The sequence below is a fragment of the Humulus lupulus genome, chromosome 1 (assembly GCF_963169125.1).
Source record: "Humulus lupulus chromosome 1, drHumLupu1.1, whole genome shotgun sequence".
NCBI lineage: Eukaryota > Viridiplantae > Streptophyta > Magnoliopsida > Rosales > Cannabaceae > Humulus > Humulus lupulus.
In genome coordinates, this window is record NC_084793.1 from 139896262 (window position 1) to 139910256 (window position 13995).

A 13995-nucleotide genomic window follows, 5' to 3' on the forward strand; every position below is an offset into this window, starting at 1 on the left:
TTAGTATTATTTATTAATATTAACACAAATTATAATTATTAATAAATATGTCTAATATTTTACAATAACTCTATTCTTTTGTTTAATTCATAATTCATGTAAATATCATAAAATTGACCTAGTCAATTTGATATTCTAAATTTATAATTAAATCAATTAATTGAGAAATTCTAGATGATTTATTCAAAGGTGATGTCGGAACATGGACCATGAAATCAAAGCTCCAATAAGTTACCGTGATTTATTTACGAATAATTTCACTACCTTATTAATTCCTTGTGACTCCGCTATAGACTCGGAATTACACTCTTGAATTCATAGAACACTTTACAAAAAATGTAAATTCGTTGCCTATTGTTATAAACGTTACAGTCATTCAACCCTCTATAAATGATCTATAAATGATATTTCTATAAACTTAAATACAGAAATGTGATCTCTATCATTTAACGCTTGAACTAAGCTATTAGGAAATCATCATGTCACTTCTTAGATAGAAGTTATAGATTTCATATCTATGATAAATACTCCCACTCAATCATACTACCAAGTCCTCAATATGTAAGTATGGGCTAGTTCGTAAGGTAGGTTGGTAATGAACAAATATAAGGGCTCGAATAATATAATTAGTGGAATATTAATCACTTATAATTGGGATTGAATTGACATATGATCAACTTTATGATATGACTAGATTGGATTATAACGATACTTTATTTATCTATCTATAATCAATATCGGTCTAGCCTGATGTAACAAAATACATCTGATCTTATCTACTTCGTCAATGTCATGGATAGGACATCCCACTAGATTGTGTAAGTAGATCATATCGTAGATTAATAAGGCAGTGTAAATCTTGTGCATTAACTTAATCTTAGGACTAATGCTTTAGAACATATTACAACAATTATAATCCATTGTGACCAAGTCACTACAGCTATGATTATTCATATGTTCTGGATTTAATAGATGTTTATATTAAATAAATAATCGTGTAAATAAACAAGTGAGCAATGTGATTAACAAGTCAAAATTGGTTTAAATTCTTTATTGATAATGAAATGAGGTTACGTAGAAAATAAGTTTTACACAGGGCATAAAGCCCCAACACATGCTACCTTGGCTTGTGAATGTCTAGGTGAGCATTAGTGTTGGGATTTGCCTTACCATAGTGAGAATCTATGGACAGTGTGAGTATCTTGGCTAGACAGCCTTGTTGCACGGATGCACTCATAAATGTTTGAGAGCATGACCCGCATGAGAGTTGTTCTAGAGATGGAAGTGTGTAGAGGCACACGGTCGCGTAAAAAATGCGCCCTTTATTACCCAAATATTTGGAAGGCTAGCCTTAGCTCAGAGGAGAAAAGGTGTCGCACGGGCGTTTTGCTGCCTAAAAAGGTAAGCCCGTGACATTGAGCGACCATGGGGAGCCAAGTAGTAGTAAATTTTACCACATCCTGGAACTGCTCGTTCATTGCTATTGTTGGAGAATCAGAACGATTGCCTATGATATTTTGGGGAATCTCAGACAGCCCTTGCGGTGAAGGAATGGTTTGGATGATCATCTACTATTTGGAAAGTTTAGCCTACTTATTGCAGCTTCCTGACTACTCTCTACAAGCCCTTTCCTTTTAGGAGATTTTCTTCCTGAGCAAACAAGGTGGCAATGTTTGAAGCATTGAAATTAAGGTTTTCTGCCATATCTGCAAAAGATAGGAGTTAGTAAAGTACAAAACATCATTGAGCGACATAATAAAGTTATTTAGCTAAATTACCCACGCTAATTATATCGTATATGGTATTCTCTCTATTTTCCCTACACTTAGAATTTGATCAAAAGTTAAATGCCCAACAAAATTCTTCTTCACAATTACTAGTCAATAAGTTAAATTTCCCTTTTTCATCGCATAAGTTACTGGGGGGGGGGGGGGGGAGGAGCGGGATCAAATTATCGCTTAAAAAGATGAGAAGGGAAAAAGAGTGGTACTGGTCAATCTGCACTAGTAAACTAACGTTTGAGATATAACTATACTATTTTCATCCCTCGAAAAAGATAGCTCAAGAGTTTCGCGCTCCTCTACCATGACCTGTTTTCCCTTTCCATACCATGAAAGATAATTAGTTGGTTAAGAAATTGACTCTGTAGTGGTTGGTTCAATAATCACAACCCCAACATTTCTCTTGTGAATCTCCTTTGTAACAAGTTGAGGTTCTTCAGCCTCAACTTGGTTTTTTCAGCGATCAACTTCAACATGGCCTCCTTGGGCTTGGTTGCCACTGTCCTCAACAATGTAGTCACCCTTTATGTAACGAGCTACTACCAAGGGACCGTTACTATGTGCATTTTTAAACAGTGCTAAATTCGCTATTCGAGTCATTTGGATATAATCGTGTAACTAGGTATGATTAACGGTTTAGGGTTAAAAAATTTGGTTAAGATACAACATTTCACTAAAATGTTTACCGTATACATTGGGATCCCAAAATATAATTTAAAGGTTAACTACAATAAGATATTTACAACTAGCCGGCCTAAGCAGCAAAATAGGGTTTAACTCTAGTTCCTCTTTAAACCATCGGCCATGACGGTCAGGTAGCCGCATATGTACACATCGTCACCTAAGCTCTCCAACTCAAGGAAGCTCAGCAAGAAAACTCAATATGCTCATGAACAATAATAACATGTTACTAAATTATAATAGGCATGCCTAACAATAATAGCCCTATTCGTGTATGCAAATAAGTCCAAATAATGATTGTGGGCCCTTCCCTTAGTATAGATGACTTATGGGCCCTGCCCTTTGTATAAATGACCTTCAAGTCATAATGAGAATATATGGCTAATGTGTCCATCTAAAATAAGTGACAATTAAGCCACGCACTTGGGCTCAGCACCCTAATTAGATGAGTGAATAACACTTTATGATTTTGGTAATCATACTGGGGCTTGTAGCCCTAATCAGATTAGTGAGTCACACTTTGGGCTCCGCACCCTAATCAGATAGGTGACTAAATAGTCACACTTTGGGCTCCGCACCCTAATCAGATAAGTGACTGATGAGTGAGTCACGAACTTGGGCTCAACACTCATAGCCATGTGACGTTGCAGTCACCTGAGCCTTTTGTCCTTGGCTCTAAGTAACTAGCCTTTAGACTAGACAAGCGCTTTTAATTTTCATCGAAATTGAGGTGGGTCAAGCATTAATGTTCATGATGATTCATTCAATGCTTATGTCGATTAGATCTAATCATTTCGGCTTTTGTTGAACACATCAATGTCGTTCTTGACTCTTAAGCCAATACCATACGACTCATGCTGATTTTTGACTCATAGGTCAGTGCCATACACAAGAAAGCAATGCAGCTAGGCATATATCATATGTCAAATATCCAAACATAGGGCATTTAGCATGCTTACTTAACAATCACTAGCGTAATGATGATCATGCATATTTACAACGACTCAAGCTCTGATCAATTCCATATTCAATATTCATGTCATGCCCTAATCACATGTATCTCATGCATCACATACTGGGTACAGTATTCTTACCTCTGGTTCGAGCGAGAAGTAAGTTAAAAATGACCCTTGAGAATGATCAATCCTTTGATTCCTTAGTGGTCACCTAGTCATAACCAAATATGGAATTCCATCAATAAAATCAATAATAAAAGTTTCATGATCTAAACCTCGCTCCTAGGACCTCAAATCCTACTAACACGGTTAATAAATTTGATCCCAAGCCTTAAGAATTGAAACCCCAAGCCTGAAAACCTCAAAAGTGCCAAAAAGAATGCCCTAGAGGCGCTATGGCACTACAACCAGAGTTGCCATGCCCTGGACAGCGCTGTAACGCCCATCCTTTAGCGATGTAGCGCCTGAACCAGGGTGTTTTTAGCCCTGTTTTTGTTCCCTTCAAGTTCTCCACATTCCACCCTTCAAAACCTGATTCCAAACCTCAACCAAACTGAAAAATGAACCCAAAAACCCATTCTGCAAGTCTTAGGCATGAAAACCCAATCAATCTTTCCCAAAAACTTCATTGAATTCTTAACTATCCAATCAACAAATTCCAACTGAAAAACAATTGAAAAATAGAGTAAAACCAGAGTTTCCATGGCTAAAATCTTACCTCAAGCTCAAGGTTGAGCCTTCTTGAATGGCTGAACACAATCTTAGACCCTCAAGGCTTGATTCCCTAGCTTGAATCCTTAATTGGAGCTTCAAAAATTTCAAAGGAAAAGGAGAAAAAGGATGATCAGGAGGAAGAAGGAGAAGAGGCTCTATTTTTGGTTTAATTTTCTACAACCTTCCTTAGTTAAATATATCCCTTGGTCAAAAGACCAAAATGCCCCCAATCCTATCTTCTTTTCTTAACAGCACCCAAGGACAAAAATGTCATTTCCCACTGATCCCGCTAATCACAATTAACATCCTCTAAAGCCTGTTATTTCCAATATTATCAAATAATAATAATCCATATCCCATTACCCTTTAATTCCCAGTAATGCACTAAGCATCAAATTGCCCCGAGACTCACCCCGAGCCTGGTAAATAACCCCGTTATGACCAAACCTTTAACTTGCATTCAAAGATCGTCTCATGTCTAATAGCTCAAACAAATCTACATTATAATGTTGCCTCATCCATATTTCACCAACATGCATGAAAATATACAAATATGCCCTCAACGGGCCAAATTACCAAAATGCCCTTAAAATGAAAAGTGGACCCACATGCATGCATTTATCATCATATAATAATATAATTCACATAATCATGCATATAATCATTTAATTGAATAATAAATCAATTATGGCCATCCAGGACTCCTAATCAAGGCCCTAAGCCTTATTAGGAAATTTGGGTCATTACAACTATCCCCTCCTTACAGAAATTTCGTCCTCGAAATTTATCTGAACCGCCAGGAATATAGATTTTGCATAACTGATTCCAGTTCCAAGGTCACTCTCTCGACCCTACTGTTTTCTTATAATACCTTAACCCAAGGTACAACTTTGTTCCTCATAACCTTGTTATTTCTGTCTCATCCTGAACCGAGATCTTGCCGACCTTATCACCGGAAACATTACAACCTCCACAACCAGTACTTTACAATAAGTTCCTTGAAACTTTATTTCTGTTTCTTTGTATTTTTCATTTTGTAGTATTACATTTGTAGTTATAGGGTTATTATAGTCAGTGTCACTATTTAGGGTGGTTCTGTGAGTAATATGTATGTAGAACAAGCGGTCTAGGTCGTCTCAGATCTTCTCAAGGCATTATAGACTGACTTGGGAAAACTGAGAAAAAAATTCTTCTTCCTAGTTCCCGATCAAGATTCTAGGGATCTCTAGTGATCCCAAATCTGGTCCAGAGGGGACTCCTCCAAGCAGTTCTTAGGAGAGCCCCCATATCTTAACCAATATTTTTGAATTCTGGTGCTAACTATTAGGTTGTTTGCTTCCTTTGTTGTTCCTAGATCACTGACCATGAGCCTTGGCATTACTCTCCACCTAGAGGAATATGTTCAGTCGGCCCCCATCGTCCTGGAAGGATGCAAACCTCCCAGTGGAAACATATGGGAGATGGATGGGGAGAAAAACGAATTTTGGAAATACTGAATGTTGGATGCTTTGGAGAAGAACTTAGGAGTGGAAACGACTCCCGGGCTCTTCTATAATGGTCTGGCCAGAAAGGAGAGGGCCCATACCAGTGTGGGTGAGTTCGGGGCCTGGAGCATGGGCCACATTAGTGTGGGACCCACTCTCCCGCTCCATGACTATTTTGTGTGTTTCCTGAAATTCGTGGGGATCGCACCTTTCCAGCTCCTTCCCCAGGCCAACAAGCTTCTTGCGGGATGGCACATCTTTTGTGTGGCGAAGGACATTTCGGAGCCTACCCTGGCAGAGGTGCTATACTTCTACAAGTTGGAGCTGCAGCTCAACGCCAAGGATAAGACCCGGGACGACTTCTATAGACTAAAGCCTCGTGGCAATTATCCTGTCCTTTACAACTCCTGGAAGCACCCCCCGGATGTCAGACACTACTAGTTCATGACCTTTGCGTTCCTTTTGGAGAGGAATCCCATGTTGGTGCTGGACTTCCAGAGCGTGGGTAAGTTATCTTCCCCCTTAATCCTTTTCGTTCTTTTTGTTGTCTGCTTTCCACTCACGTTCCTAGATAACAAGACCATATGCCTAGACTCCCCTCTCCAAGTCAATCATGGACAGGAAGAATTTCTATGCCACTTTGAGCGCGGAGGAACTAGACGTGGGGGGTTATGTAAACACCGAGAATCTTTGATTAGTCGGGATGTTAGCGGCCAACTAGACGATTGAGGACCCTAGCCTCTGGGGGTTGCAATGTGAGAGGGACCCCGCCTTGAGGGAAGAGCTGGCCCTCATACACATCGAGGTCGTTGAGGCTACGACCCAGGTGGATGTAGCGAAGAAGAAAAAGGAGCAAGACCGCTAGACAGAGAGGGCCGCATATGAGGAGCTGGATGCCTTTTACAACGAGGCCCAACCGAACATAGGAGCTCCCGGGGCTAGTATATCAGGGCAAGGTAATTTGTCTTTGCTTTTAACTTATGCTCCTCATTTTGAGGACTTAGTTAGGGATAAGCAAATATATCGAGGATACTTGTACGAGGCCGTCAAAGAAATGGGGCTTCCACCCCCCATTATCTTAGACCCATTGACTCTCATGTACTCGTCTGGGTTCTTTCAATACGATAATTTCTTGGACCTGGAAAACATGGGGGACCACATCCATTCCTTCGCCTTAGGGGAGTTGAGTCGAGCCTGAATTCTAGATAAGGGTTCATCCTAGAGGACCTTAGACTAGCTTTTTATTTATGATTTTTTTTGTGTCCCCGCTCGTATATCTTGCTGATCATTTTCTATTTGTCTATTTCAGAAGATTCTAATATGTCCAACCCTGTGGCGAAGAAGAAACAAGCGATGGAGGCCTGGGTGGCCGCGGCCAAAGCATCGACGGAAAAGACCGCCAAGGGCTTGCCCAAGAGCAAAGTGCTGGAGTTGGTCCTTGGGGACTCGAGGCCGAAGCCGGAGGTTGTCGAGAAAACTCTAGAAGTGATTACCTTTCCGATGGTACGCATTGAAGCTATCCCATCTCCGCCTGCTAATCCCCTGGTCATTGATTTGGAGCAGAAGCCCCTGGCAAGTCGAGGGTCTGAGAAAAGAGCTGCGGACTTGGCTGCTGATGAGTTTGTGAATCAGGCTAAGACCAAAGATCTTCCCTTGGCCGAGGAGAACTCTTCTGGGGAGAGCTTGATCGTCTCCCAGGAGATCCCGGAGGCTCCCATGCATCCTGTCCACTCGACCCTTCGCGAGGAGGGGAACATGGTCCCCGAGGAGAAGAGGACAAGGATGGTATCCCGGGCCTGGGAAGATGGCCAGGATAGAGGGGAGGAGGTCTACTGGGGCCTAACTGTCCAACAAAAAGTGGAGTTGGCCGCACACCCAGCTACTTTTAGTGCTCCGCTGTCGATCGTGGACCGGCTGAGACTGGGTTTCGTCCCAAATTAGGGCAGGACACGACTCTTATTGCCGCGGATCTGTTGGCTCAGGTTGGGACGAACATGTCTACTCTCCAACTGAATGGTATGCCACCTAGCCAATCGGGATGCCTTGTTCATCTCTCAGGCCATTCGTCATCAGGCCACTGCTGAAGTTATATGTCCATATGACTTTTGCTTTCCATATTTTTTACCCGTATGTTTTCTAACTTTGATTTGTTCGACGATGCCTTGCTGGCCCACAGGAATGCTGACTTTGTGGCGGAGATGGCGATGAAGCCGGAGACGGCCCAACTGGAGTTCACTACAAGAAAAAATACTTTCAATAAGACCGAAAAAGTATTATCAAATATATACCGTAACACTTTTTGATGTGTTAAGGAAAACAGTGTTATAGTAGGTCGGAGCACTTTGCATAACACTTTTCCATAGTTATAGACATGTGTTATGGGATAGCCTACGATAACACTTTTGTTGTGTTATTTTAATAGTTAGATAAGTATTTCATTATGCTATATATAAGTAGATTATATAACACTTTTTTGTACTTATAAAGTAGTGTTATGATACACTATAATAACACACTTCTGCATTATAGAAAATAGTTTGTATAACATAATTTTATGCTTATAAACTAGTGTTATTGTAAAAGATACAATAACACATTTTTTTGTATTATTCTAATATTTGGATAAGCTTGAATTATTATTATATAAACTTGTACATTATAATTATTTTTTATTTCTTTAATTCAAACCCACTTCATTTAATATACTTTAGACACCCTTAACATTGTACAAATATATTTTTGAGTACCAATTATATGGTTCATAACACATATAACCAAATAATTGTGTCAAAATACATTAAAGATTATCTAAAAAATAATCCAAAAGTCTTAAAGATATTCAACACTGCCTAATTAACATAAATAAAACATTCTCACAATAGTCAACAAAATTGTCTTAAACAGTTGCATATTTAAAAGTAAAGGTAGGAATTCATGATCTTCCAAATGTTAGCACACCAAAGCCTTCCAAATAAGATTTTCTTTTGCACTTGACTTGTTGAATTTGGTAAATAAAACATAAGAGATTATGCAATGCTCCTCGCCAATTCGATCCACAACCTAAAGAATATAATCAATAACTAAAAGATTAATACAAAATTAAAATTTAATGATAAAATAAAACCATAAAATTCATGAAATTACTTGTTACGAGTCTTAAAATCATAAACTATATTCATTAATGGTTCAAACATAACATAAAGAAACATATTCCAACTCAAATGTCCAAAAAAAAATCATCATTTTCATAATCATCATCATTTCCTCTCATTCTATCTTAAATTCAGCTACTAAAAAACTAAAATAAACAATATTTCAGCAACTTAAAAACAATATGTAACAAAAAAAAAATAAACAAAAGACAATCACAAATGGAAAGCCAAAGACAATCACAAATGCGAATACAAAAGCAATGGAAATTTCCTCTGATTTCTCTTTTCCAGAAAAAGAAAAATTTCTATCAAACTTTATAATGTATTTCCAAACTCAAAAAAGTCAAGGACCCAATTTAATTGAACACAGAAATCAAATCCCTTTTATAAAGAATAAACTAAGCAACATTGATGATATAATTGTTTCATAAGTACTATTTTTCTCTATTGTATGCACACAAAGCTTGATTAATTAATAGTAAGAAATCAATTATTTAGAAAGCTCATTCAATAGAAAAATCAGAACAACAATTTAAATACAGATGATGCAGACAATACTAACATACATGAATGAGCCTCATTATTGATTTTGAAATCTTAATACTATAAGCTTAAAATAGATGGATGGCTTTTTTAAAAGAAATAGAAGGCAATCTTGCATACCTGGGAAAAGTGAGGATTCTTGGGTGATTGTTTAGATGACAGAGTCTCTACTTCTGCGACATTGAGGACTTGATGTGAAAAATCGAAAAGCTCAAAATGTATCTGCTGCCCAAGCAAATATATCATGGTGCAACCACCCTATGCTATTGAATCACCCAGCAGTTCATGATTGTTTGAAGAGACTTGCCCAGATTCTTCCAGATATCCCTAAAATTCAAGGATTATGACATATTAGCAGGAATACGAGATATACAGTATTCAAGTTTACCATAATATTGGCCTACCGAAGCCCAATCACCACCATTCTAATATGGACTCCCAAAGAATATTCTAAGTCAAAACTTGCTTACGCATATGTATGTATCCTTGCATTTACATTATTGTAATATACTTTCTAGCACTAAAATGAATGTGGTGGCTATTGATTGACATTATCTCATAGATCTGTATCAAAGCTGTTAGTGTCTTCAACTTTGCATTTGGCCAAATTGTGGAGCTAGACCTAAATATAACCTTCCACAAGTTTGAAATGTAGAGGATTGCAAAAAGATCAAGAAAATTTAAAGTAACAACTTTGAGACTAGCCATATACTAAAAAGCAATATGTTTTCACATCTGTAGTTTGGCTTTCAAGATAATTTCTTCGCGATCTCAAAAGAAATCGCACTAAAATGAGGCAACACATACACTCAGAATTTAAGAAATATGCCATTATAAAAATAAATAAATAAACAAAAATAAGCACTTAGAAATTTTCCTTACAATTTGAAGCCCACTATATATTCGGTAGAAATCCTTTGAAGTTGTAATGTCAACAAATCTTGTTTTGGGAATAGCACTCCATTTACTACAATACTTATCCAATGCTGCACTTGTAAAGGAGAGGGCATATTCAAGCACGCTTTCAGTATTCATATTTACCTTGTATAAAAGATTTGCAATTGGAAGACACTTCAATATTTTAAATGAACTATAAAGATAAAAGAAAGATTCGCATATCAATTTAGGAAGCAGAGAATTTAAGTGATCGTCATTATTGAAGGTTGAAAATGTTCCGAGGAAATGTTTTGATTTCTCACAGACAACATTCAAATTAAACTAATATTTGCACAACTTGATGATGTCTCATGACAACAATGTTGCAAAGAAAGCAAGCAATGAGTGTTAAAACAATCTTGCCCCAAAAGAGCACTGAACTAAATGTATGAGAAGAAACTCACTAGTGAAGAAAACCATAATCACAATATTTGGTTAAAATTTAACCCAAACTTACAGGGAACCACTTTGTCGCAATTTCAAAGCTCAAAGTAGTTACAATCCAAAAAATAATTTACAAGACCACCTCGACATTGCATCAAATTCAAAAGATTTTTCCCCCAAAAAAAAATCAAAAGATGGTATTGATAATTGATGCATAATTAAACTACTCTCCGCCTAACCCTACAATATTTGAGGAATAGCTATGTAGATGTTCAAGAAAACTCGAATCTTAAACTTTATGAGAGCAAACCACATGTCTGACAATTTGAACTACCCGAGAATCGATGATATATACATACAATGAGCTTTCGAAATATTGAATGTTCAGCTCTGTACATGCAGCTTTTGCTTGTTTTGATAGGGTGCTAAAAGAGGTTGGATTTGGGCACCCTGACTTAGGTAATATTGAAGTAGTGACTGATTTAAAGAGACTGACAATTGGACTATCTCCACCTTCTTGAGAATGTAATACTTGCCCATCTGCACTGGGAAGTAAACCCAGCCAAGGGGTAGTTTGCGTGAAGTGTCAGGTATCTACTTCTCTCTGTTCAACATGTGAGATGGCAACAATAAGATTCAAACCCCATTGGACACATCTATCCACTAATCGAGCATCTTGATAGCTTTCCCTGATAGTTGATTCTCGCAAGCCAGAGTGATCCCTTCAGCTAAAGAGTTCACATTGCCACTAACCAAGAGCGCTGCTGCTGCATTTAAGATCTAATCCAATGTTTTTGGCATGAATTATGTTCTCAAAAAAACTTAAGGCACTAGTGCTTTGTCAAAAGAATTAAGGAGATACTTACAAATGCACCTACAATTGAACTTTTCTCCTCTAACAATACACGCTTTAGTGCCTCGGCATTATACTCTGGGCCTCCACCTCGCAAGTCATCCAGGGTACACCGAGGAATCCTAAAGTCCACTGCATAATCAGCGATTTGTTAGCAGATTGAAGTGGCAATATAACATCTGAAATTCCATCTTGGTAGCCTAAATGGCATATTTCCTTGAACGGAAAAGAAAACAAAATTAAAAACTAGCGACAAGTTTCTCACATGGATAAAATGAGAACTTCTCAATCTTTTCTGGTGTAACATCAAGGATTAGCCCAGGTCCTGTGTCAAATAACTTATGAGTGGTTTTGAAGATTATGTACGCTGAAACTTGTATATAAAAAAATTAGCTTATGGAAGTTAAAACTTTCCAACTACTAGACGCATTACCAAGGGGGCTCATCTCATCCAAGCCCTCTGAGTGAACAACTAATGCCCGTTTCATGCCAAATCGCTGCAATGCTTTAGCCATCTTCAAGACCTATTCAATGAACCACAGAAACATGAAACAAGGAATTAAAAGATTATGCTTGCCAAAGAGTTGTTTAATGTGAATTACATGCAAAGCATAGTGATATAGAATTTATAAGCCATTCAATCTATTTGCATTAAAGGATAGACATTATAAAATAAAATAAACACCTTGTTTTCATTAGTAAAACAGGTTCCCCGCCGCAAGATGGGTCCTTACTATTTACCACTAAAATTACAGAAGACTGAGCTACATGATAGAGAGTATCACAAGTCACAAATGAAAAAGGCATTCTGATTATTAATGTTTGTTCCTATGTGGACTTTATCTTTTTTGTTTTACAAATAGTTCCATCATCATTTATGTAAAAGCCTTAGATATGCTAGTCATATTTGCTAGTCACCATGAACATCATATGTAGACCACAATTCAAAACAACAGGTAGAAGTAAAGTTTAAAATTATAAAAATCTGACAAAAAACCTACCAAATCTTCTGCATAGACACCCACAACAGCATACAGTACTCTTGTTGGGTTTAACATAGGGCCCAATATATTAAATACAGTTTTTACTTTCAGCTTTTTCTTGACTGAGCAGACAAGCTTCATTGATGGATGATATGTTGGAGCCATCATAAATCCAATGCATGCTTCTTTCACATGGCTTGAAGCTCCCTGTTATCAGGAGATAAATTGACCTTATGATAATTAGTGCAGTTGCACTCTTACAAGATGAGAAGCTACTGCTGACAAAGACATTGACAAATTTTAAATTGGTTTAGCATCTTATTAATCTACCAGCTTATTCATCTAAAACAAAAATTTTACAGCACCAACCTTAGGTTCTAGGTTGATAACTATCCCTAACTCTTCTAATACATTGACACTTCCACATGCCGAAGAACTTGAATGATTTCCTTGCTTAAAGGGGAGAAAATCAAGTTTAGCTCTAATAATTTACAATATGGGATCACATTCATGTCAAGTAATCAATAAAATTGATGCCACCTTTGCAATTTTAGCACCACAAGCTGTAGCAAGTATTGATGCTCCAGTCAAAATGTTAACTGTGTTTGCTCCATCACCACCTGTTCCAACAATGTGCACTGCATCAAGTAAGCCCTATACTTCTAAACTATGCTTGATTATCGACCTCGCAAGCCCCACAATCTGTTTAACCACTAAAATCCATAAGTCATTTCTTTACTTATTTCCTTGAAACATACCCCCAAAAATTCTTTACTAGATAACCTACAGCCTATCAAAAATTCTTTGAAAATAAACAATTGCATTGATAACAGTTCTTTCTATCTAAAGAGCATGGTAATAAGACTTTCAACAGTCTAAAATCCCGGCTGGACAAAATAAGTTATCTAGTATAAATAAATTCACATTGATATGAATAAAGGAACCTTACTTCCTCGAAAGTCTCTCCTTTGGCTCTCAGTAACACCAGAAAAGCACTAATCAAAGCCTCATCAGCACCATTTAGCAAAAAATCCAGTGACGCTTCAGCCTCTGAATTCAAGCTGAATATAATGCAAAAAACATGGAGATGGCTTCCCATTATATTCTATCACTTTTATAATAAATAATTATATTATATATATATGAGAGGAAGAGAATTTATTTTTAAAAGTAAACATGCAATACATAGCATCTAAATAAAAAACTATCATAAATATGCACCTACAAAAAAAAAAAGGTTTATTTATAAAGTAAACATGCAATACATAGCATCTAAATGAGCCTGATCTCATTGTTGGCAAGTTAAAATAAGAACTACCATTGTCAGGGCTTAAAATTCTTGACTCTAGATAGTAAGACTAGAAAGGAATTGACTTTGCAGAGAACTGAACTGATCTACATTTTTTACCCACTTCACTTGTGGCTAGGCTGAATGGTTGATCAAATTAATTCTGATAAACATTGACCTATTTGTACCTAAAAAGCAAATCAATTCTATCATCCAGCAACAAATAATGTCCAGAAAAAT

The 13995-nt window shown here is 37.3% G+C and overlaps 1 protein-coding gene and 1 long non-coding RNA gene across 6 annotated transcripts in view; one reads left to right on the forward strand and one right to left on the reverse strand.

Annotated features, from left to right (window-relative positions):
- Window positions 1-10384, forward strand: part of LOC133798368 (uncharacterized) — a 30516-nt gene extending 20132 nt beyond the window's left edge. Inside the window, exons 4-5 of one of the 5 annotated variants that reach the window (XR_009875841.1) lie at window positions 6926-7632; window positions 7793-8264. This is a non-coding gene — a long non-coding RNA (uncharacterized LOC133798368). The other 4 variants (XR_009875847.1, XR_009875850.1, XR_009875849.1 and 1 more) reach the window with 4 other exon arrangements.
- A 1324-nt stretch (window positions 10385-11708) lies between these two features.
- LOC133822662 (anthranilate phosphoribosyltransferase, chloroplastic-like) lies at window positions 11709-13566 on the reverse strand. Its single transcript, XM_062255073.1, has 6 exons — window positions 13392-13566; window positions 13008-13087; window positions 12837-12920; window positions 12486-12674; window positions 11918-12008; window positions 11709-11809 (listed from the first exon to the last, which is right to left on the reverse strand). The coding sequence occupies exons 1-6, from the start codon at window positions 13564-13566 to the stop codon at window positions 11724-11726; spliced, it is 705 nt and encodes a 234-aa protein (XP_062111057.1). The 3' UTR covers window positions 11709-11723.
- Window positions 13567-13995: the final 429 nt, after the last annotated feature.

Excerpts from the sequence above, each read along its gene's own strand:
- LOC133822662 (XM_062255073.1), bottom strand. The coding sequence starts at position 13,566 with ATGGGAAGCCATCTCCATGTTTTTTGCATTATATTCAGCTTGAATTCA. Across the intron at positions 12,921-13,007 it reads GTGGTGCTAAAATTGCAAAG|CAAGGAAATCATTCAAGTTC; the intron begins GTGGCATCAATT and ends CTCCCCTTTAAG. Across the intron at positions 12,675-12,836 it reads TTATCAACCTAGAACCTAAG|GGAGCTTCAAGCCATGTGAA; the intron begins GTTGGTGCTGTA and ends TCCTGATAACAG.